The sequence below is a fragment of the Urocitellus parryii genome, chromosome 5 (assembly GCF_045843805.1).
Source record: "Urocitellus parryii isolate mUroPar1 chromosome 5, mUroPar1.hap1, whole genome shotgun sequence".
NCBI classification, from domain to species: domain Eukaryota; kingdom Metazoa; phylum Chordata; class Mammalia; order Rodentia; family Sciuridae; genus Urocitellus; species Urocitellus parryii.
Window position 1 is genome coordinate 136,663,029 of NC_135535.1, and position 24,538 is coordinate 136,687,566.

General features: G+C 35.5%; 1 protein-coding gene across 4 annotated transcripts in view; it reads left to right on the top strand.

Moving 5' to 3' along the window:
* The window catches only part of Rnls (renalase, FAD dependent amine oxidase), a 430,557-nt gene that overhangs the window by 279,837 nt on the left and 126,182 nt on the right, over nt 1–24,538 (top strand). For all 4 annotated transcript variants that reach the window (XM_026408972.2, XM_026408975.2, XM_026408973.2 and 1 more), the window contains exon 6: nt 20,634–20,809. In XM_026408972.2, coding sequence (XP_026264757.1) covers nt 20,634–20,809 — 176 coding nt within the window. The remainder of the gene's footprint in view (nt 1–20,633; nt 20,810–24,538) is intronic.

Genomic DNA, 24,538 nt, shown 5'->3' on the forward strand with positions numbered 1-24,538 from the left:
GCTGATTACCAGTGACTTTCTTGTTATTAAGTGAGATGAGAAGGCTTTGATATGTCCTCTAACATCATATGTGGTCTTGCTATTTTTAATGATCATTGTCCCTACAGATTTCATATATGTGCTCATTTATATAATGAGAAGAATCTACATGTACTGTACAGGACATTAAACTCCCTGCATAATATAAATGAATATTAAACATTAGAATCTGAAAAGAATCTGTTGAAATTCTATTAATATTTATAACTGATCTGTGGGACTGGGGGAATTCTTCAGTATAAAATATTCCAAATTCCTGTTCATAAGAATGGACTCATCCTTGAATTTAAAATATAGCTTCCCTCACTGAAACAGAATTCTATTATAAATATACCCAGCTAATTCTTTGTTGCTGTTGTTACATATCCATATATTATTTAATAAGGTCAGGAAAGGCATTTCAGAGCCTTGAGCTCACATAAACCTAATTCACTCTTTTTTATTAAAAATAAAATGATATTTACTTTTCCACAATATTCATAATAGTAGCTTCTCAGGAGTAGCTAACAATATCATAAAAATTATGGTCCCTTTGATTTGAGAAATTTTGCCAAAATAGCCAAATCCAATTTTTTTTTTCTGTCAAACTATAACAGGAAGGGAAATTCCATGTATCTTATTAGGAAAGGAGATAAGAATGTCCACAGTAACCCAGACGATTTCCTCCACAAAAGGACACAAATGTTTTGACACAAACATAAATGAAAATTTCACCATCTGATTTGTTTCAATTTTTTTTAATTCAACATTTTATAATATCAAGGCAAAAGCTTCTCTTTAGTGAACCAAATGAACTAGTGCAAAGCTTTAGGTCAAATCCTCCAGCCCAGAGATATAATTCATCCATTCACAGTATCTTTTCGAACAATTACAAATCTAAAACTGAGCCCAATGACACAACTACAGTGATCAAGTGATATCCTTAGAGGCAAGCCAGTATGCTGGCTCAAGGGGAAAACCTTGCCCAATTCAGGAAAGCAGTCCAATCACTATACCACTTAACACACAAAACCCCACATAGGGCATGCTGCTGAGTATACAGAATAACCATATTTAATAAGGATGGTTGCATATTGCTGGTGAGCACTGGGAAAGTGGAGCATTTTAGTGGACTGTCATCATAGAAAACCAGGTCTTTTTTACACATTGTGGAAGGAGAACTGCTGAAAAAGACTAAAACCAAATCTGAGTTAGGATGAATCCTCTGCTCTAGGGACCTGAGTAAAGCCCAATTAAAGAACCATTGAAACCCTTCCGTTTTTCTTTTTGGCAGTGCAAATAAAAGCTGCAACAGGCTGAAAATCTCCTTGTGTCCCGGAATAAATAGATGTTTTCATAGAGCTTGGGAGGTCTTAGCCAAAGGGGGGTTAGAAAAAATTCTCTCAAACAGATTCTGAAATATAGGCTGCCCACTAAATGTGGCCTTTTCTTTAAATGGACAGAATTTGTGGAATTTTTAGAGGAATGAATGCCAGGAGAAAAAAAAAAGAAAGAAAAGAAAAGATTATTCCAGTTCTGTGAGAGTTCTCTCTCTCTCTCTCTCTCTCTCTCTCTCTCTCTCTCTCTCTCTCATATATATATATATCATATCTCTCATATCTATATATCTATATATATATAGAGAGAGAGATATCATATCTCTCATATCTATATATCTATATCTATCTATCTATCTATCTATATATATATATATATATATATATATATAGAGAGAGAGAGAGAGAGAGAGAGAGAGAGAGAAATTTAACATGTTCTGGACTGATTCTTTATTGCCTTCCTTTGCAATTCTGGACTTATTCCTCTTCCAGTCTTCTCTATTTCTGAAGATGGAGCCACCAATCTCCTCACTCTTAAATGAATCATCTGGTTTCTTCCTCTTCTTCACCTCAATGACCAATATGTAACCAAATCGTATTGCTTCCAAAATAGCCTTTGAACTCACTTTGCTTCATTGCCACTGTTACTACTAAAGCACAGTCTTGTCTCAACTGGTCTCCCCACACTTACCCTCTCCAGTTCAGTTCATTCTTCACATAACCGGATCGTCTTAAAGCCCACATCTGTTCATGTCACTTGCTTTCCTGTTCAAAGCCCTTTAATGCCTCCCCTTTGCACATAGGATTAAATCTCAAATCCTTAACATGGTTTACAAGGTACTGAGTGACATAACATAGGAGTCAGAAAACTTTTTCTATAAAGGCCAGATAGTAAACACTTCGTGAGCCATGTAATCAGTTGCAACTACTCAGATGTACTGATGTAACAAAAGCTATGCATATCATATAAAGGGTGAGCATGGTTGTGTTCCAATAAAACTTTATTTACAAACACAAGTGGCAGGCCAGATTTGGCATAAAGACCATGGTTTATGAACCCTGATCTAGCATAGGCCCTTCCACTAGCTCCTCACTCCTTAGCTTACCAACTCTCCAGTCACAGATCTCTTTTTTTACCAGGTCAGAAGTTTTACACATTTCAAGACCTTCGTCCATTATGTTTTTTTCTGCCTAGACTATCTCAGTTTAAAGGTCACTTCTACAGAGGCCATTTCTGAATTCCCCATCTCTTTAGGTTTTCCTGTTGTACTCATATTTTATAACACCCTGTATTTTAATTTTCAATAACTATACATTGATTTCATGTGATCATTTGTTTAATGGTCTATTTCACCTTTAAATGGTAAGTTCCATAATAGATAAATTGAATTCACTTTGTTCATGCTTATATCTCCAGCACTTTGCACAGTGCCTAACATAGTAATTTCTCAATAAAATATTTATTAAGTGAATGATGAGTTAATGAGATCTGATGAAAACATGAAAGAGGAAAACAAAAGATAATAATTTGGGTATCTCAGATCTGAAATATGAGATGCTTTCCTTAAAGTTCGTTATTCCCAAGTAATCTGAAATAAGGAATATGAACTAGTTGGGGTAATTAATAGATACAACCCCCAAATCTTAATGCTACCAAGGGTTGACACACTGTGGCTAACACAGTAAGATTCAGGTTGGGCAGCTATGCTTCAGCTAACAGTTCTGCCATCTGGAACATGAACCCAAAGGTCAGCATGGGGTAAGAAAAAATGGGGGAAGCACAGCCACTCAACATCCTTGGCCCTGATGTGATACATATTTCACTTCCCTTCGTAGTCCACTGACCAAAGCTTCAACATTGCTGCTAAGTAGACTGGGAATTCTCAGGGAGCACATGGAATATTTGTTGAGTATGAACCATCTCTGCCAGAGAATATAAAAAACTAATCCAAACTTATTTCCCAATATTAAAAAAAAAATGGCTGTGAGAAGGTACTATATAAACTCCATAGGTTGGCATACTATGGAGTATATATTTTAATAATTTTAAAAAGCTTTTCTTAAATTTTAAATTATATCACTTATATGCTTGTATCTCACTTGGTAGTGATAATTAGTGAATTATTCTCATGTTTCCCTCAGACTCTTTTTTTACAAAAACCTTCAATGTTTAGGAGAGCAAAAGGCTCATTTTAAAATTTCATGTTATGGCTATGATTTTAGTATATACTCTATAAGACTTGATCATTTGTAAAGAACTGTATAGCACATTTATTTTTTAAATTTAAAGATCTGGGCTGGGCTCAGTGGCACACGCCTGTAATTCCAGCAGCTCAGGAGGCTGAGGCAGGAGGAGTTCAAATCCAGTCTCAGCAAAAGCAAGGCACTAAGCAACTCAGTGAGACAAAAATAAAATACAAAATAGGGCTGGGGATGTGGCGCAGAGGTTGAATGCCCCTGAGTTCAATCTCCCTTACCCACACCCAAAAAGATCAGAATCCAAAAATTAGCTATTAGGGAAATAATCTTTACAAAAAAGAAATAGATATATGTTCTTCCCTCCCCCCCCAAATTATTTATGTTCACATAAGGAATTTATCAATTGTAGTCAATGAATATTTATTGCACTCTAGGTATGAACCAGAGTTTAGGTGAATAAGACAGTCAAGATTCTTGTTTTCATAGGCTTATATTCAACAGAGAGTATTAAAACCTATCCCTACAAAATGATAAAAAAAAAGGTTTGGATTCCTAATAAGCAAAATCTCAACAATGATATGTCTGATGTTCTATTTTTCCCCTGCTGTTACTTAGTTCTGCAAATTTTTGAGGATATGTATTTTTAAAATTCTTTGCAATGGAATATTTGCAGAGTGAAAGTGCTGGTATCTCAATGTCTTTTTACCTGGTCAGTAATCCTAGTTCGATTTATAGTAATCTTTGAGTTATAGAAATATAAAAATGTACCTCCTTTTAAAGGGAAAACTAAGACTCTATCTGCTCCATTAAAAAGGTCAGAAACAATCCTCCAATTTGGAATCATTATCCTGAGGTTTCTCCTCTTCACATATGTAACGGGACCTTAAGGTCTTCTCCTGGCAAGAATCTGGCTGCCAAAGCCTGATCTACTCCCTGCCCATGCAAACAGAGACAACAGTGGAGGGGGACAGACTCCAACACAAGTGAGTGCTAATCAGTTCTCAAATTGCAAATAATAAAATATGGTTATCCTCTATTAAAACCTATTTCTATATCAAAACCAAAGAGAAATGTCTTCATGCTAAATTTAGGACAGCTAATGTCAGGTGTTTCAAAAGTATAAAGAAATGAAATTAAAAATTAGAACAATGTTGCTCAACCTTAAAACTCCATACCCATATTCTTGTTAAACTGGTCACTGTGAGCTAGGCACTGTCCTAAGTGCTTTATGTACTTACAACTACCCTTTGAGGTAACTACTGTCCTCATTTTTAGACAAGATAAGTAAAGCTTAGAGAAATTAAGTAGAACCACGACACATCAGCCTGAGCTTTGTTTGTCTCCAGTACATGCTTTTTTGACAGAAGTGAAAATCTCTATCCTGAAGATCCTCATAAAAACTCCTTAGGGATTGTTATTTCTTGCCCTACCACTTACCCTATAGCACATTGAGATAGATTGATACCTGGCTCTTTTGTATTCCTCCCCAACCTGTATTTTCAATCATTTTTATGATGAAAGCAACAGTGACTTTTAAAATTCATTCCCTAAAAATTAGGTTATAGCACCAAATGTGTTATTTCAAACTTCATTTGTCCCCCTTACCCATTTTCCCAGATTAAGTTTCATCAAATTCTCAGCATGCCTCTACCATTGCCCTCCTACTCTGCTCTCACCCCAGACCTACCATTGAGAATACTGGAAATGGAAGGACCTTATAAATCTAGTTCTTCTAACAATGACATTATAGGTGATTCATGGAACAGTTCGTGAAGAACTCAAATTATTAGGAATCCCGAGAGGCCCCGCATCTTCTTACCCTCAAGACCACTTATATCTTGATACATGTGAGCAAGAATGATGTTATCCTAGTAGTAAACTTGAATATACCTTAATATATCTTTAAAAGGTTAACAATTTCCAATTTTAGATATACTAATTTAGCTATTGTTGGTTACACACAGCTTTCCACAGAGCTATGACATTTGTGAATCATTTATCCATTTCAGTACATGAGTGGAGTATCTATGGTAGGTCAAGAGGATTCTAAGTAGTAATAGAACTAAAATTATACCAAGGCATTCTTAAATAATATAGTTAGTACCTTTGCTCACCATACTATAAAATAACTTACCATATTTAACCTCAAAAGTGGGGTGGAACTTAGTGCCTAATATCCAGGGCAAGCTCAAACATAGAGGAAACTCAAATGAAAGGAAGTGTTTCCATCCTCAGGGACCCTTAGTTTCAATCTCCTCTTTGAGGACCATGAACTTCTCTACTAGAAACATCATGGAGTAGTTAGAGGAAAGATGAACTTTCCTTCATTCCAAATTGTCTTTGATAACTGGAACTTCATTTTACAATCCTAGAAAGTTAGAACTGAAAAGGGAACTTAAAGTAAGAGGGCAAATGTGAGGAGAGGAAGAAAAAGAAAGGAAACTGATATTTATAGGAACAATCACACATATGCTTACATAATATTAGAGGCTTCACATTTAGGATAGTTTAGGTTGCAAGCAACATAAAACCCCACTCAAATGGTTTAATGGAAAAAACAAGGAGAATTTATTGGTACTGTTCCTTAAACATCCAGGAGTAAAATTATAGGCAAGTCTGGGGAGATTTAATTGAGAACATGAAAACTTAGCTTCTGTCCATTTTTTGACTGTGCCTTCTGCTGACTGGATTCATTCATGGTGACGCCTGTATTAATACACTACCTGTATTAAGCATTGTAGCTCAGGGGCTGACAAAAAAGAGTACACTTTGGCAAAAGCTCACCACTAACCCTGGGGTTGAATATTAGTGACTTTATTGGCATAACTTAAGTTATGTACACATTGCTGAAACAATTATTGTAGTCAGGAGAAATTGATTAACTGATCAATTTAATCCAGGCCACTTTTAGCAAGGCTGAAAGTAGAAGGGTGACTCCCCCAGTCCTCGCAAATTGGTATACTATTGTCATAGAAGATCCAGTGGATATGGAGCACGTGATACTGGCCTCGTAGAACATTCTCCCACATAATCCTTCTAAGTGGTCAAAAGACCTTCATCATTTAGGAACTATTTCAAGCCCTCTCATGAAACCCAAAGCCAAACTATGAGGAGATGATATATTAAAATGACTATGTGTGAGCAATGTGTGGTGTTTTGTCCTTAAAACTAGGAGAGCTCCTTGCCAGGCTCAGTCATGCTGTCAACCTTTACCACTAGTAAGTGGGCCATTTCCATTTATCACCTGATCTATTATGAAGTCTTATTTACTGAGAAAATGGGGATGAATACCTGCATCTTACATCTACTCCACCCTCAGGGTTTGTGATGATACTGAAATCCACAGGAAATTATCCTCTCTGGCCAGAGAGCTTCTACTGCCACCCTCCTGATCCCTGGCCACAACTTCTGTCCAGCACTCAGAGGTATTATGGAAATAAACATATGTATTATTTAGGTAGTTTGGGTTACTGGTGAATGTCATCGCTCACAGCTGGCTGGAGAAAACAGAATACACAATTTTCCATTATTTACTGGAAGATCATTCCCTAAATTTGTATACATCTACATATACTAGAATTATGGGAAAACATATTCTGAAGTTGGAAGTATGAACTTTAGAGGAGTTCTCATTTTTATTTTCAATTCATCGTGTGGGGTTTTCATACTTGTTTACACTTAACTGAATGTCTATCAGAATGGTTATCTTATATGGAGTTGTTTAGAGGATGTCTGTGTCTTGTTAAACATAAGATTTCCAAACATATGTAGCTTCAAATAACAAGGATTACAAATATACATGTATATAAGTTTTAAAACTTCCTCCCCTGGACTTTATTTAAAATAGTAAATGCATACATCCTCAAATCCATTAGTACTCACAGGCCTAGAATAAACAAGTCCAAAAGAAGAGAAGAAACTAATAGGTGTGTTAGTTTTTTAAAAAACTAGTCTTTCCAACTTAGTGGCAGAAATGTTTCTTAGGGACACATGTGGAACCCAAGCTGTAATTGTTCAGCGGTGAGCATTCAGTGCTGTCAGATTCTACTGTGCCTTTGCTTTGCCCAGTGCTGCTGATCCTGTCTTGTTTATTCAGTAGATGGGGGAAGGCTTGCTTTATCTATCTGCCCATATTCTTTAGTGCTTTCATCCATGTATTCAATAAGTGTTGGCTGCTTACTATTTGCCAGGGCCCGAAGTAGGTGTTAGAAATAGAAACAGTGTATAATAAGAATTGTAATGCATTCTGCTGTCATATATAAATTTTAAAAAATTAATTTAAAAAAAGAAATAGAAAACAGCATTTCTAAAACTTAATAGTTAAAAAAAAAAGCACTGATTACAATCATTCTTGCTTTATAGGGAACTGATGTTTTCAAGTCACTTTCTTTTTACTGCTAAGAATCAACCCACAGTGAGGGTTTGAAGTAAGGGATCACTGTGGCACAGTGATCTTTTACTTCCAAGTTCAAGATGAAGTTGTGTTGAACAAACTCAACCTGCATTACTACGACATTCCTCTTGCTTGCTATTTTTCATAAGTGTGTTTTTGCCTTATGAAGTAGCATATCTAATGGGGTAGGTAGGTTTCTACCACCCTTAAGTAAGGAATATATAATTTGGGGCCTACATTTAGAAACAGCTCACGGGCAGAGTATCTGAAATGTTTAAGAAAAGAAAGCTCAAGTCAAAAGGGTGCGTTTGCCAGATTTCTACCATATTCTTCATTATGGAAGCTTGTGTTCCGATGCTGTAAAAAAGATTCATTGCTGGGGCTGGGATTGTGGCTTAGCAGTAGAGGGTTCACCTAGCACGTGAGAGGCCCTGGGTTCGATCCACAGCACCACATAAAAATAAATGAATAAATAAAATAAGGTATTGTGTCCAACTACAACTAAAAAATAAATATTAAAAAAAGATTCACTACTAAATGTGATAGAGAAGAGTTTTACAGAAATATTTTTCATATTTTCACACTTCATAATCAATTTTAGAGTTTGAAAATGATTGTGAAGACTAAGTTTACTGTGAACTGTTAAAAATTTTACCACAGTAGTACCCGGATTAATTAATTTGTTAATTAACTAAATACACTTAGTTGTGGTTAACAAGATTACACTTCCTCCCTTTCTGGATAAGAGATGTGGGCTTAATGAACTTGAAACTAAAGAGAAAAATCACAGATTTTGTAGAAAGAAATTGGATGTCATCAGCCTTAGACTCGATGGAGCTGTGGGTAGATTCAAATTGTATTAATTCCCCATGGCTAAAATGCCTTCAACTCAATGAAATCATGATTTCAAGAAAAAGGAAGAAGAAAGAGAGAAAAGGAAAGGAGGAAAGAAATGTAAAACAAGACATGATTCATAAATTCAGGTACCTCTCAATCTGGAGAGACAATAGACAAATAGACAATTTTATACAACATGACAAAATAAATTTTATACAATGTGATAAACGTGAGTCTAGGGAACACCTTCCTCCGATATGCCTCATTTTCTGAGATTTAGATTTCCCATCAATGAAGGGAAGTACAATAAAACCTCAGTAACTCTAATTCTCTGAAATGAAGTGAGTCATGCTTGATAGATAGGTTTTCTAAATAGCACTTGATGAGCTTTTTCTGTGTGCCAAACCCTGAACTTCTCATTTTACATGGATTTAATCTGCACAATAATCCTGAGGTTGGCACTATTGTCACCAGAAAGACAATAAAAAGGCAGCTGTTTGGGGAAAAGTATACAAATTAGTTTTGTATGTGAAAATGCCACACTTATTAGTAACTAACGGAAAACTAAAGACACAATGCATTTTAACCTACAAGATTAGCAGAAATTACCAGAGTTGGTAAAAGTATAGAGAAATAAGAACTCTGGTATTGGAGGGCCGTTTAGTGATATCTAAAATATCTTTAAACATGCCTACTTTTTGACTTGGTGATTTTATTTCTAGGAACATATCCTACAGATAGTTTCTATAAATTGTCTTAGTCTATTTGGGCTCTCTAATTTATAAACAAAAAATTTTATTACTCACTGTTCCGGAGGCTGGTAAATCAAAGATCAAGGTACAGGCAGATGCCATGTAGGACATGGGCTCACTTTTTCCTTCAAAGATGGCACCTCTCTCTCCGTGTTCTCACATGGCAAGAGAGAGAAACAAGCCACTCAGCTCTCTTTTATAAGGGCACAGATCCCACTCAAGGGCTTTGTCCCCATAACCTAGTCAACCACAAAGGCCCCTCCTCCTAATACTGCAGCAGATAAACGTGTTCATTGCAGTATTGTTTGTCTTAGCAGCAAAGTTAGAGGTAGGGGATGAAATGTCCAGCTTTGGAAGATCAACCAGTAAACTGTGGCGATACTATACTATTAAATTAGGTAGATGCAAGGAACTGATAAAAGTTACCCATGATATATTAAATGAACAAAAGTAAGTTAAAGAACAAAAGATGTAGTAAGGTTTTATTTCCATTTTAATGAAGGAAGTAAATAATCAGGCTCATGTGGAGAAAATTTCTGAAAGAATATCTCAGAAATCTTGACCACCTGTCAAGAGAGAGTGGAGAGTGTGGCTGGGACAGGAAGCATTACTTTCATTTTTCACTGTTTACCCCTTTGTCATGTTTGCATAACCTTATTTTTTTTAACCATACTTTTTGTCATTGGAGAAAAGTAGTTTAAAAACGCCCAAAATTATTTCATATTGTCATTCCTTTAAATAATCACACTATAATATAGTCATATTAAGAATTTTGAGAAATCCTATTTAATTTTGCTTGAAGTGGGCACTTCAAAAATATGTTTGTCCATGGGTTGGGGATTTAGCTCAGTGGCAAAGTACTTGCCTAGCAAGCAAAAGGCCTCGAGTTCGGTCCTTGGCACTGAATTTAAAAAAAAAAAAAAAAGAAAGAAACTATATTTTTCCAAGTGAATTTGTTGCTGTTGTTTTATCCAGTTACTATTTTTTTTAAGTTGTAAATGGACACAATACCTTTTATTTTATGTATTTATTTATTGTTTTGCAGTGCTGAGAATCGAACCCAGGGCCTCACACGTGCTAGGCAAGTGCCCTTCTACTGAGCTATTATCCAAGCCTTTACCCAATTACTATTAATGCATCATGAAACACCCCCTGGGAGACACTGTCTTGGACTAACGTCACTTGACCAGGGAGTAGGCAGAATTTCTAACTAAAAATCCAAAGCCCAAATGACATCCCTCCAAAGTTGGACTGAATGGAGGAAAGGACTTGAACTACTCATGCTAAAGGAGGTATATCTTTCTTCTTAGGATGCAAAAATAGCAATCCAGAATTTTCTGAACATCTCGTGCAGTACATCTTAGTTTCCTAGTAGGATTTAGGTACTTTCTACAGAAAAGGGGAAAAAAGACACTACTAACTTGAATTCTGCTTTCTGTCATTTCAAAGAGTGTCATTTCACCCCTATCATTTCTCTTTTTAATAGATATTTTACCTTTAAGAAGGGAAGTAGGGAGTTGTCCTGTAATTTTGGTATCCAATTGCTGACAAAAATATAATTTCCCCATTCATTTATCTTTCCAAATCTTTCTCAGGCCTATTCCTTCTTTGGTCACTTCTTTCAATATTATTACCTTCATCTCCCAAATGAAGCTATTCATTTATACCTCTTCAACAGTTTAATTGGACATCTAAAGTAACTGCTATTATCAATTAATATAGTTCTATACCTTCAGGAAGCAATATGGAAAAAAAATTAAAGAAGTATTTCTCCTCAAAACTGAAATATATAAAGAGGAGGACTGTAGAACCATCTTTTCTCTGTGTCTGGTCCATGCTAACATTTCAGAAGTATGTACTTTCGGAACTATATTTTCCAAGTTAAAACCATAAAACTGTGCCTGCTGGGTGCAGTGCCTGCAATGCAGTGGCTTGGGAGGCTGAGACAGGAGGATCACAAGTTAGAAGCCAGCCTCAGCAATGGCAAGGCGCTACACAACCCATTGAGACCCTGTCTCTAAATAAAATATAAATCAGAACTGGGGATGTGGCTCAGTGGGTCTAGCCCCCCTGAGTTTAATCACCAGTAGCCCCCCCACAAAAAAACAATAAAATTTTGTTGAATCAATATAAGTACTTACTTCAAAAGTCCATGCAGAAAGTAAGGTTGGAGGTAATGAAGTTGCCTGGGATGTATATAAGAAAGACTCTCATAGCTGAATTTTGGCTTCTGTAACCTATATATAAGAACTAGGGTTGAGATGTTTAAAAAGCAAATAAACCCTGAAGGTGGTCCCTCTGAATAATGTGGACTAGTTCCTGATTCTGAGCCAGCAGTAGACACAAAGAACAACAGACATGCTACCAAGGAGGTGGAATGCCAAAGGCAGAGTGCTATGTGCTTATTTGGCTTGGCTCTGCTAGAAAAGTGAGGAGGGGGAGAGAGAGAGACATCAGGAGTATATTATCTTTCTTAGTTTCCCTTCTCCCTTCCTTTTCCCTTGCTATATTTTCTCATCATCAAGAATTAGATTTTAGTTGGATTCACTGATGTGATTGGCTTATTCTCCATTATAGTTGCTGCTGGCCCCCTGAGTCATATAAAAGTACCAAGTAGTTAACAAGAGCTCTGGTGGCTAGAAGACAAGGCTAGTTGAGCAGTGGGGAGAGGGAAATTTACCACCAAACTCCACTGCCACAAACTGTGTGGTCCTCAGTTTCTTAACCTTTTCTGCTCACAGGAATCTGTTTTCATCTGCACACATCATCAGTGCTACACCATTTAGTGGATAATGGTTCTGTAATTATTTTGCGTGCGTGTTGTCCTCACCACTAAGATGTAAACTCTGAGATGCCTATCATGTACCTCATGGCACCACACATGGCATGGGGCACCCACATGCATGCTCTTCTGATTGATTTTATGTTGAAGAAGTGTTTTCACCCATCTTGTGCTGTTGTTCTGCAAACTATAATGTCTGTCATTCCTTAAATTTCTTTGATTCTCTTCTTATCTGTCAGAGATGGGATTTAGAGCTGGCTTTGGAGAACACAACCATTGTCCCTTAATAGATGCTGACATAAATGAAATTTATCACATGGAAAAGATCTGAGGGTATCCTATTAAGTTTGAGCTTTTAGTGTGAATAAGAATAAATCTGGGGTCCAGAATGCTGTGTGACCTCAGAATGTGCATTCCTCATATTATTACAGAAGTAGAAAATCAGAAATGGTGAGAGAAATTTGACACAGAAATATAAAAAGAATATCTAAGTAAATTTTTTTTCTGTATATCCAATCCTCTAGACAATATTAAAATACATTCTTTCCTCATTGCTTTGTTTCTGTCATCCTATCCTAATATTCATTATGGTTTAGGATTATTTTTCAGCAATAACTATTCTGATTCACTGACTATTATTATCTAACAGTACCAGGTTATTTTAATTGCTATAGCTGTATAATGTATTTAAACATATATCAAAACAAGACTTCACTCATTTTTTTAAAAAAATTAAATATTCTCATTGTTGTATTTTTCCTTTAGACTCATTTGTCAAGTTTCAAAGAATCTTGTAAAATTAATTAAGAATTATTTTTTCTTACTAGTTACTACTGACAGAGAAACCAATCCAATATCAAAATTTTTAATTGGATCAATTTTTATGTGATCTACTGTTATTTCCAATCAAATCATCTTTTTTCCTCCTTATAATTAAAAATCTTTTTTAAATTTTTATCTTATTGTATTAACCAAAGCAATGGTAAACACTAATGTAAATACAATTTTAGTTTGTTTCTTTTTTTACTGTAAAAATCTGTATTATTTTATTGTAAAGTACCATAAAAACCATCAGCTAAAGAAAGATATTCTGTCTCATTTTAAGAAAGTCATCTTTTTTCACATTGTCTCTTTTTTCCTTGTGAATTGATAGCAAGTTTTTCTGGATGCCTTTTGGATGTATATTCAGATAGTCATGTTTTACTTGATTTTTACCTATTAACGTGATATATTATGGTAGATAAATTGTTGGGAAATGTGAATGGCATGTTACTGCATGGAGATGAGAGGCTAGGCTTTACTGCTTGTCACACTCCATGAATACTTTTGTCAAAATGGCAGGAAAATAAGTTTATTCAAAGGAAAGAAGGTTTATTTGAAGGAAGATAGAGTTGCTTCTCCCCAGTTTGATCAAACTATATAAAGTTCCTTTTTCCTTTTTCCATCGTCATTCCATTTCTTAGGCAGGCAGGCAGGCAAACACAGTCATGCCAGGCCAGGAAGGGTCCTTGAGCTCTGCTGCCAGTAACAGTTATTGATAAATCTTTTAAATAAATATGGTTTGTGAACATCATGGGTTTTCTCTTTATAAGCAACGGAAGGATGAGCTGTATTTTGGTATGTGTGTTTGTACATAATATTAGCTTGACAATTTGAAAAAAATCACAAGTAAAACAACCATGTCCTCAAAGTTTTTGTTTTGTTTTAATTAATGTTTCAATGTTTAATTAATGTTTCAATTAGTGTTCTCCATTTCCTTTTGTTGTTGTTGTTGTTGTTTTCACTGATTATTTTTGGTTGAGTCAGATTTGATAAATTTTATTTTCAAGAAAAATTGCATTCATTCTTTTAAGATTTAAAAGCTGATAGCGTGGATTATATACCTTTCTGGCTTTAAAAGAGCCTCTCTGTGTCTTGTGTATTCTTTCTGGCAGAGGAAAACAATGGGGATGTTTGCCTGTCTTTAAGTGGAGTGGGAAAAAAACAAGCAAAAAGTTTGTGTGTGGGTGGGGGGAGTGTCTCAGTTAAGATGCTAAACCACAAACCTACCCTTAGGCAGATTTGTTGCCAGAATCCATCCTGCCAGCATGCTGTGTATATCTAGTTAAAGTGGTTATGGGCAGTATTGCCCAAAGGCATCTGGCAGAAACAAAAGCAGATCTCTAAAGGAATACTTTAAACTCAGGCCTCAAAGAATATCTCAGATAAAATTCCTAGGAACTTGAGCTCACAACAGAAAAAAAATACAAATATGCCATTTGTATACAAATTTAACTTTTGACTTTAAATTCAATATGGATGCTGAAGTGTATGTACATTCTTTTTTTATTTTTTATTTTTAGTTGTAGACAGACACAATGCCTTTATTTTATTTATTTATTTTTATGTGGTGCTGAGGACCGAACCCAGTACTTCACACATGCTATATATATACACATATATAAACACAAAGATTTGGATATAAATATAAACATATAGATATCTCACAGAACACACAAAGGAATACCCGATCATGAGCAGTAGTCATCCAAAACAACTGTTAACAACAAAAACCATAATCAATCTTATCAACCTTACAGGCCTGCAATTTTTGGAATAACCAGGCATGCAATATAAAGTAACTATATTAAATATGTTTAAAGAAATAAAGGAGAGTACTAACAGTATGGCTAGGGAGAAAGAAGCTGCCAAAATTGATCATGCAGATTTGAAAAAGAACCAAATAGAACTTCTGCAAATGAAAATGAAATAACTTAATTTGAAATTTAAAGGATAAATTAAATATCAGAATATACACAAATGTAGGAAGAATGATGGACTGAAAGATACATCAGAAGATATCACATAAGAATTTAGAATGGAGATAGCAAATATTAGAAAGAAATTGAGACACAGAATGACAAGATGAGGACATCTAAGGTCTCTAGTTAAATTTCCATGAAAAGAAAATAGAGAAAGTGGGAGAAAGGAAATATCAGGAGAACCTAAAGCAGAACAGTTTCCAAAATCAGTGACAAAATTGAGTCTTCAGATTCTGGAAACTCAAGGAAGAATTAAAAAAAAAAGTCAACAAAAAGAAATTGAAACTCCAAGATGTTGAGTAAAACTAAAGAACACCAAAGTCAAAAAGGAAATTATAAAGCAGCCCAATAAAAATAAAAATGACTTACAGAGGACCTGTAGTCAAATTAAGGACTGACTTCTCAGCAGCCTTGGTAGAAGCTAACCTGTTGGAATCACAGCTTTACAATCTCATAGGATATGCTTTTAATCTATTGTTATAAAAAATTATGCTTTACAGTTGAGGGTGAAATGAAGACTTTTGCAGGAAAACAAAAACAAAGAGATTGATGGTAGTGATGGTTGCAGAACAGAACAATGTAGAAGCTCATTGAAGGGATTTCAAAAGAAGATACTCAAAGAAAGAGAAAACCCTAGCAGAAGAATCTGATATCCACGAAGGAAGCTGGAGATAAATATGAGCAGACAATGACTGTATAAGACAAAACCAAAGAAGTAAAATATTCCTGGACAAAGAAAGCAAGTAAAAGTATTCTAAGGTTCTAATATTATTTAGGAAAAGGATTAAGATTTTAACTTTTGACTTTAAATTCAATATGGATGCTGAAGTGTATGAACACTCTTTTTTATTTTTAGTTGTAGATAGACACAATGCCTTTATTTTATTTATTTATTTTTATGTGGTGCTGAGGACCGAACCCAGTACTTCACACATGCTAGGCAAGTGCTCTGCCATTGAACCACAACCCCAGCCTTGTATGAACATTCTTTACAAACTCGTGGGGGAGTGAAGAATGGAATCAGGCTTAATATGATATAATCAAAATAAATAAATAAAAGACAAATTATTTTTTATTTTTTAAAAAAAGAAACCAACATTGAAAAAAAATCAGACAAATACAAAGCAAAAATAAACTTTAAAGTAAAAACACGTCTAGATGTAAAAAGGTTTACAGCATATTGTTTAAATGTTCAAGTACCAGGAAACTGGTAATGCAACTTCAATAGAAACAAAAATTCTCAAACTCAAAAGGAGAAATTGGCAAATTTACCATAATCAGAAGAAGTATTTCTCCTAATAACTGATCTAGCAGACAAAATTTGTAAGAATTTAGTGGATGAAAATCACATAACTAATGAAATTGTTCTGATAGACTTATGTAAAATGTCAATTCAACATCGAGACAATTCTATTAAAGCATACACATCACACTTGTAGGAATTCATTGTGCATGAAGCCATTAGACAAATCTTCAAACATCAAGAAGATCATCGTTTCTCAAAACAAATGAGTTAATATTTGCTTTAAAAATGTCTTTTATTACAAGAAGCATGTAGCTGGATGTTACTATTTTGACTTAATAGAACAATCTTTGTCTTTGATTAAGTAAATTTAGTCTGTTACTATTTATTATTACAACTGATATAATAACTGATTTGAGGAAGCTAGACTGCTTATTTCAAAATAATTTTAGTTTCTATTTGGAGAGTTGGTGACATCTATAGCTTTTGGTTGTAATTAAATGTGACAGCCTTCTTTATTTTAGTGCACTATTGACAGTGGATGATAATACTGGAGCTACTTGTAGGGCTGCTGGTATTATCAATTTCAATGTCCTGAACCTCACCCAAAATTGTAGATGAAAACTACAATTAATAATGACCATTTCATATTTAGGATGGTTATTATTTTTTAAAAAAAGCAGAAAATACCAAGTGTTGGCAAGGACACAGAGAAATTGGAACCCTTGTACATTACTACTAAAAGGGGGGTGCAGCCACTGTAAAATAATATGGTGATTCCTTAAAAAATTAAAGATAGAATTACCATATGATCCAACATTTGTACTTCTGAATGTACACCCTGAAGAAGTGAAAGCAGAACTTGAATAGACACTTGTACACTTATATTCATTGCAGCTTTATTTGCAAGAGGCGAAAGGAGTATCCATCAGCTGGTGAATGATAAACAAAATGTGGTACACGTGTACTATAGAATTTTATTTGGCAATAAAAAGGAATGGCATGCTATTACATCTTCAACATGGATAAACCTTGAATGCAACGTGCTAAGTGAAAGAAGCCTGTTACAAAAGGACAAATAATTGTATGATTCCACTTACATGAGGGATGTAGATTAGTCCAATTCATAGACACAGAAAGAATGGCAGTTGCCAGGGCTGGGAGAAGGGAAGAATAGAGAGTCACTATTTGGAGTTTCAGTTTGGGAAGATGGAAAAGTTCTGGAGATTGATGGTGGCAATGGTTGCAGAACAATGTGACTATATGTAATGTCACAGAACTATACACTTAAAAATGGGTTAAAATTTTATGTTATATATTATGCTTTTCTACAATAAAAAAGAAAAAAGAAAAGAAAAGCTTCTGTGTGTGCCTGTGCCCAGAAATAGTCTGCTCTTGTTCCTGAGGTGTTGATATAATAATCAAATGCTTTTTGAGATTCAATCCCATTACCCCTTTCAAAAGTCACCCTTGTCAGAACCTAGAAGTCAAAACAAGAATATTATACAGGAATGTCTTACATTCATGTAGCACTTTATATTTGAAGAAAGGCTTTCATGTGGCTTAACCTATTTACCCTTCATAGGAGCCTTATAAGGTTAGGAGTATGATTCTCTTTTTCATTGATGGAAGAAAGTAAAGGCTGAGATGAAGTAGTTCAAGACCATGAGGCTGTTAAGCATGCAGGGGTTCAAATTCGTATCTTTTGACTCTACCGACATTGATGTCTGTAGAACTAATAGTCAACTTACTGTGAGCTTTGCATTTGTAAGACCAAAGTGCTTTTCTTGCTTAACTGAACAAAAAGAAAGATAGTGCCATTGGCTTTCCAGTGACCAAGGAATGATGATTCTACTAAATTTATGCTCTAAATCTCATTAACATATTTGAGGTTTTTTTATAATTCTCCATTTCCAAACTTTGGTCATGTTTAAACTCTGATTGACTCTTTGTATTTTTGACTTTTACTTCTAAAAATACCCTTTAATTTGGGGGTTGGGGACACTTTCCCTTATACTGATTGTTTTAGGTTGTAGCTATTTCAATTTTAATGTATAATCTCAAAAACAGGTTTTTTTTGTCCAATTCCAAGAACAAGAAACCAGGTTGTTTTCTCATTGTTATGCAAGAACTGTTTCACTGAGAGTCTTAAATTTCATTTTTTATTGCTCTCCAAGGAGTAGATGGCTAATGTAAATGGGAGAAACTTGGCCTTGCCCCATCACTGGTATTAGTGACTTTATGAGTTCCCCTAGAACAAATGGTTGGGTCAGTGCGACCTCTTGATTCTCAGCACACAGCTGGCATTCATATCTCTTTGAAACTTGCCATAGACAACAAGCAGAACTTTAGTTCAAATGCTTCAGAACATTGACCAGGTAGCATTTTCTGTCTCTGGGAAGGTTTGGTACCAATGGAAGAGGGATGACACTGACACCCTCTTATTGTGAACAAGCCTCCCTGAACTTATTAACTGACACCATGAAAAACATTCACTGAGGCAATATGCAATGGCTTTCTCACTGTGGTGATATTCTCTGAAATTTTGAGATTTCACACAGTTGGGTCCCTCCCTCTCCATGCCACCAGTAAAGTACACTGACGGGTTTACATTGAATGTTCAAAGAGATGGTTCCTCTGTTTCTTCTTTGAGTTGTTCCAGCCACACTGAGGTGGAAACACTGGACAGTCTGTCTCACCAGGCATTTACTGCACAGATTCTTTATTCATATCATCAGATTCATACATATGAAGTTGTTTAAAAGCACTTGCTGCCCTTCAAAAAGCTTGAAACCTTTTGACTTGGGACTTTCTTCCCTTTTGCTGTAAATCATGTAAGTCAGAGTTCCCTGAGCTGAGTGCAATGGAGAAATGAAGTACAACTCATACCAATAACTTGCACACCATCTCGGGAACACTGCCCTTAGATTGAGTCTATTGCTTGCATTCCCATAACTCATACTTATAGAGTACCTTCTCTGTGCCAGAAACAGTGCTGAACATTTCATGTGCACTGTGTTATTCAATCCACACCATAGACCTCCGTGGTTGGTATAAACTTATTCTCATTTTACAAAAAGAAAATAAAACCTTTTGGAATGTAAAGAGAGTAAGTGGGCATAGAACAAGTAAGTGGCTTATGTCCTTTAGCCCTTTTTTTTTCCTGTGTAAAACTGTAAAAACATAGTTTAAATGGTATGACCTTTTAGAATCCCACATTAAAGAATTTTCAGATCTTGCCAACAGTGTCAGTGTCTTAACCACTTTAACATTCTCTTCTTTCAGTACGGAGAGCACCAACTTTCATATTATATTTCATGTATATCTAATCTAGTCTTTTTTCCCCCAGCTTTCTCTTTTGTATGATTTAAACAAACCATAACAGACAAACTTGTTAACATTCTTTTCAAGCTTGTTTTTCCTAATGCCTCACTTGTCCAAAGTTGCTTTCGGCTTCAAACTTTATTCAGTTGTCCTATGTTCAACCTACGAGGGAAAGATATAAATCAGACACGCATTACTTATAATTATGAAAGTGTAACAAAAACAAATTCAGTGGCAAACAAAAATAGGAAGAAGTTCCTGTTGTAAATGGACCACACTTTTATTTATATTGCTTATTAAAAGATAAAGATATCGTGAGGACAATTCTGTTTTTAGAAAAAAGCTTGATTTCTTTCTGAAGGTACTAAAGATATTTGTTCTAGAATTTGTATAATTTCAGCAAAATATTTTGCATTCTATTTAACATAAAATGAGTAAGTATTTACTAAATATCCACTTTGTTCCCAGAATTTAAGAATATAGACTATGTATAAAAAAGTGTCCCTGGCTGGGAGCTGTAGCCAACACCTATAATCCCAGCAACTCAGGAAGCTGGAAGAGAGGAGGAGAAAAAGAAAAGAAAGAAAGAAAATTGGAACCTGCCCTGAAGAGCTTGCAATATAGTGGTTGAGGGAAGTCAAACATACCAATAAATTAACTGTACCCAAGATAATATACATTAAGGGTTCTTCCTACCTTCCTTCTAGTTCTTCAGCAAGACCTGACAATTGGTCTCCAAAGCATACCTTCAATCTGTTGTCATCTTCAGAGAAGCTTGATTTTGAATTTCAGAAATAGCCTAATTTATGCTTCATAGATCGGACTCTCATTTTTTCTTTATTTGTTATCTGTTATTATGATCATTTCTTAACTCCGGATTGAACTGCTAGAGATGCTCCCATGTTACCCACTTTAAGGTGTATCTTTATGTTCTTCTCACACTACAGAGTCATCAGAAATCGGGCCTTCCTTGGTGATTCACACCACTGTCCCTTTTGGAGTTACATACTTGGAGCATAGCATCGAGGATGTGCAGGAGTTAATCTTCCAGCAGTTGGAAAATATTTTGCCAGGTTTGCCTCAGCCAGTTGCTACCAAATGCCTGAAATGGAGACATTCACAGGTAATCAGAGAATCAAGTGGTATGAACACAACCATTTTCATAGGAGTCCAGCACAACTGACTTGACTTTTTATCTTTCACCACTCTCTAGTATAAAAATAAGCAACAGAATCTTTGGTGCAACCGTGTGTTTGCCTAACAGAGAAGTGTAAATTCTTCAAGTTTCCTCATCCTGATATTTCTCAACAAGAGGTGCATGCAATTTTTATCAATGTTATGTCCAAATTCTGACATCAGAAAATGTATACCCTGAAATTCCTACCGTAAGCAAAGCAGGTTATATATCAAAATGCAGCTGCTTCTCTGGGGTTTTTCTAAATCAGGACTGTGGTTATATAGAAACCACTATAACCTCCCAAATTTTTGCAATATGTCAAAATAACCTTGTAAGTATATTTTGCTACCACAATTTTCATTTTTATTAAGTTCCCACTTTGGTTTTGACTGCTGCCAGCAGAGCTCTTTAGGGGAGAAAGATGAGTACCTGCATAGAACAGTTACTTGAGCTGTTTTTCAGGGTTAGATAAACCTGCTGATTGCTCCACCAGGTCAAACTTAAAGCTCTTTATACTAAGTAAATGTTGACATTTGGGAAAATCTCTGCATAGAAGAAGTTTGTGAGTATTTATAGAAAAAGTCTTTTGATCTGTAAACTTGGTTGTGAAGTCACTTGGGGGTCAGTAGAGCAAATGGTAGATGGAGAAAAGATGCAGTGAATTGTCCATTTTTTTCCCTGAGATTTCTGAGCCCATCGACTGACTGCCTTACCAGCACTTCTGGTCATCCAAGCTGGGAAGCCTTTGGAAAAAAGCGATGTTGTGGGAAATTGCAGCAGATTTTGTATATTTAAAGGGCTTTTCAAAATCAGAGGAAATGGTAAATTACTTCCTAAAATATTGCAGCAGGTCTATGTGTTTACCCATATCTTCTCAAGTTAAATTATACAGTGAACCTTTGGGGAAAATATTTACTTAAACATGTCATGGTCACTTAGAAGACTTTGCTTTTTCCTTTTAAAAGCATTGAAAAATCTCAATAGTTAATGTCTTTAAATTATGTTTAACTCAATTTTAGCTTGGCTTGAAAAATGAAGTCAGGGAAATGATCTTGTTATAATTTGAAACTGGATATATTACACACCAAGTCATTTGCAATTTATAACTATCCCTTTAAAAGAACAATAGTTTGTGAGGTTTCTTTATGTGTTTTTCTCATAAATAATTTATTAATAAACTGAAAAACGTGGTTTTTAAAATCTACTTACTTCTAAAAATTTGACGTATTAATAAAAATAGATTTGTTCTAGCCATAAAATGTCCTATTCAAAGTTGTGCAATATCACAAAATTTAATAAAATATTCTTTGAACACAATGTACATCCAAACCCTAGCCATAATTTTTATTGCAATTTGGATGTTGAAATTATTCCACTACATTTTCAAATCTTCAGTCATTGGCTACAAAATTGAAAAGGAAACCAGTTGTCATTCAGACTTAGAAGCTTGCATTTTCCACTATACATATACTTCTCTTGTATCTTGAGCATCGTTCTACAGGACATGACATTATTTTGTGTGGCAGAGATCTTCCCTGGAACAATTTATGTGCATATTACATCACCTTAGAAAAAGGAATAATTAATGAAAGGTCAAGAGATTTAATATCATTTAACTAGTTAGTTTTCAGCTACTCTTCTCAAGAAAGCATTTCTCCAAAGGTACAGCATAACCTTAAGAATTTGACAGAAATATATGTGTCCCAACCCTTCTCAGTACTTGCAATGAATTCATGTATGTTGTATATTAATATGTTCTAATACAGGGTGATGCAGGACAAAGGACAAAAAAGAAAGATGAGCAACCTGGTTATTTTTAATCTTTCCTCCTTTTGGAATAGAGATACACTGCCCTCAAAGGGGAAAGCCCACCCATATTTTTTTTTCCAGTTTAGGGCTCCCCTTGTGTTCTTTTCCTTTTTTCTCTCTCCCTGTTTTGTTTCTTCTGTTCTCCACACTCCTCCTCCTTCCTTTTTCACTCTATCTCTGAAATACAAATGACAGAGCCCTACACACCCTCACATCATGAAAGCTTCCATAGAACACAGAGCTGGTGCCTCTTGACCCAAGCAATGCTGGGTGGTGTGGATTCCCCATCCCAGGTATTTCAGGCTGGAAACTTGCCATCAATTTTATTTTATTTCCCTCTTCTCTTCTTTTGTGATGCTTACACTAAATCCTAGTACTATGGAGGTGGGGAAAAGAAAAGAAAGGAAAGGGACAGCAATGATGTAGTATGCCAAGCCCAGAATAGAGCAATTTAAAGATGTGATGTATAATGTGCATATAATGTCAAAAGTAGGCCAGGAGCCATGATGCATGCCTGTAATCCCAGCAGCTCAGGAGGCTGAGGCAGGAGGATCGCCAAGTTCAAAGCCAACCTCAGCAAAAGCAAGGTGCTACGCAACTCAGGGAGACCCTGTCTCTAAATAAAATAAGGCTATGGGTATGGCTCAGTGCTTGAGTGCCACCAAGTACATAAATAAATAAATAAATAAATAAGCAAAAGCAAAATTAGTCTTATGACAATGAACCACTATACCCTAGAATGGTGAAAATCCAGAACACTGACAACATCAAATACTGGTGAGGATGTGGAGCAATAGTAGCTCCCATTCATTGCTGGTGGGAATGCAATAAAGTACAGACTTTAGAAGACAGTTTAATAATTTCTTAGAAAGCTAGATATACTCTTACTACATGAACTAGCAGTTACTCTCCTTCCTATTTATTCCAGGGCATTGGAGATTTATGTTCACACAAAATCTGCACGTGGATGTTTATACCAGCTTTATTTATAATTGCCAAAACTTAGAAGCATCAAAGTGTCCATCAGTAAATGAATGAATGGATGAACTGTGGTACAATGGAATATTATTCAGCACTAGAAATAAATGAGTTATCAAGCCATAAAAAGATATGGAGGAAGTTTAAATGCATATTACTGAGTCAAATAAGCAAATCTGAAAAGTTACGTATTATATGATACCAACTATTTATGGCAACCTGAAAAAGATAAAGCTATAGAAACAGTGAAAAGGTCAGTGGTTGCCAAGGATTAGGAGGGAGGAGTGAGGAATGACTAGGCAGAGCAAAGATGTTTATGGTAGTCCTCTGATACTACAATGGTGAATATAGATCATTATACATTTGAGCATGTACAACACCAAAGATGAACCTTAACATAAACTATGGACTTAGGGTAATAACGTTGTGTTCATAAAGTTTCATCAACTGTATCAAAAGTACCACTTAGTCGGAGATAATAGGGGTGTCTATAAATGCGTAAAGGTGTATATGAGAAATCTCTGTACCTTCCTCTTGATTTTGCGGTAAACTACCTGTATTAGTACATTTTCCATTACTATAATCAAATGCCTGAAGCTAGCTAACTTGAAAACAAAATTGATTTATTAGCTCCCAGTGTTAGAAGCTGAAAGTCCAAAGATCATGGCACTGGCTCTGGTGAAGGCCCTGTTAGCTGTGTCATCTCATGGTGGATGGCATCACAATGGCAAGAGCACATGCAAAAAGGAGAAATCACATGAGGAGACAGGAAGCCAGAGTAGGGAGGGGCTGTCTCATAACTTATTCTCACAAGAACTAACTCAGGGTCCTACAAGAACTACCTTAATTGTTTCTGAGGACAGCACTCCCAACAAACCAACCAACTGC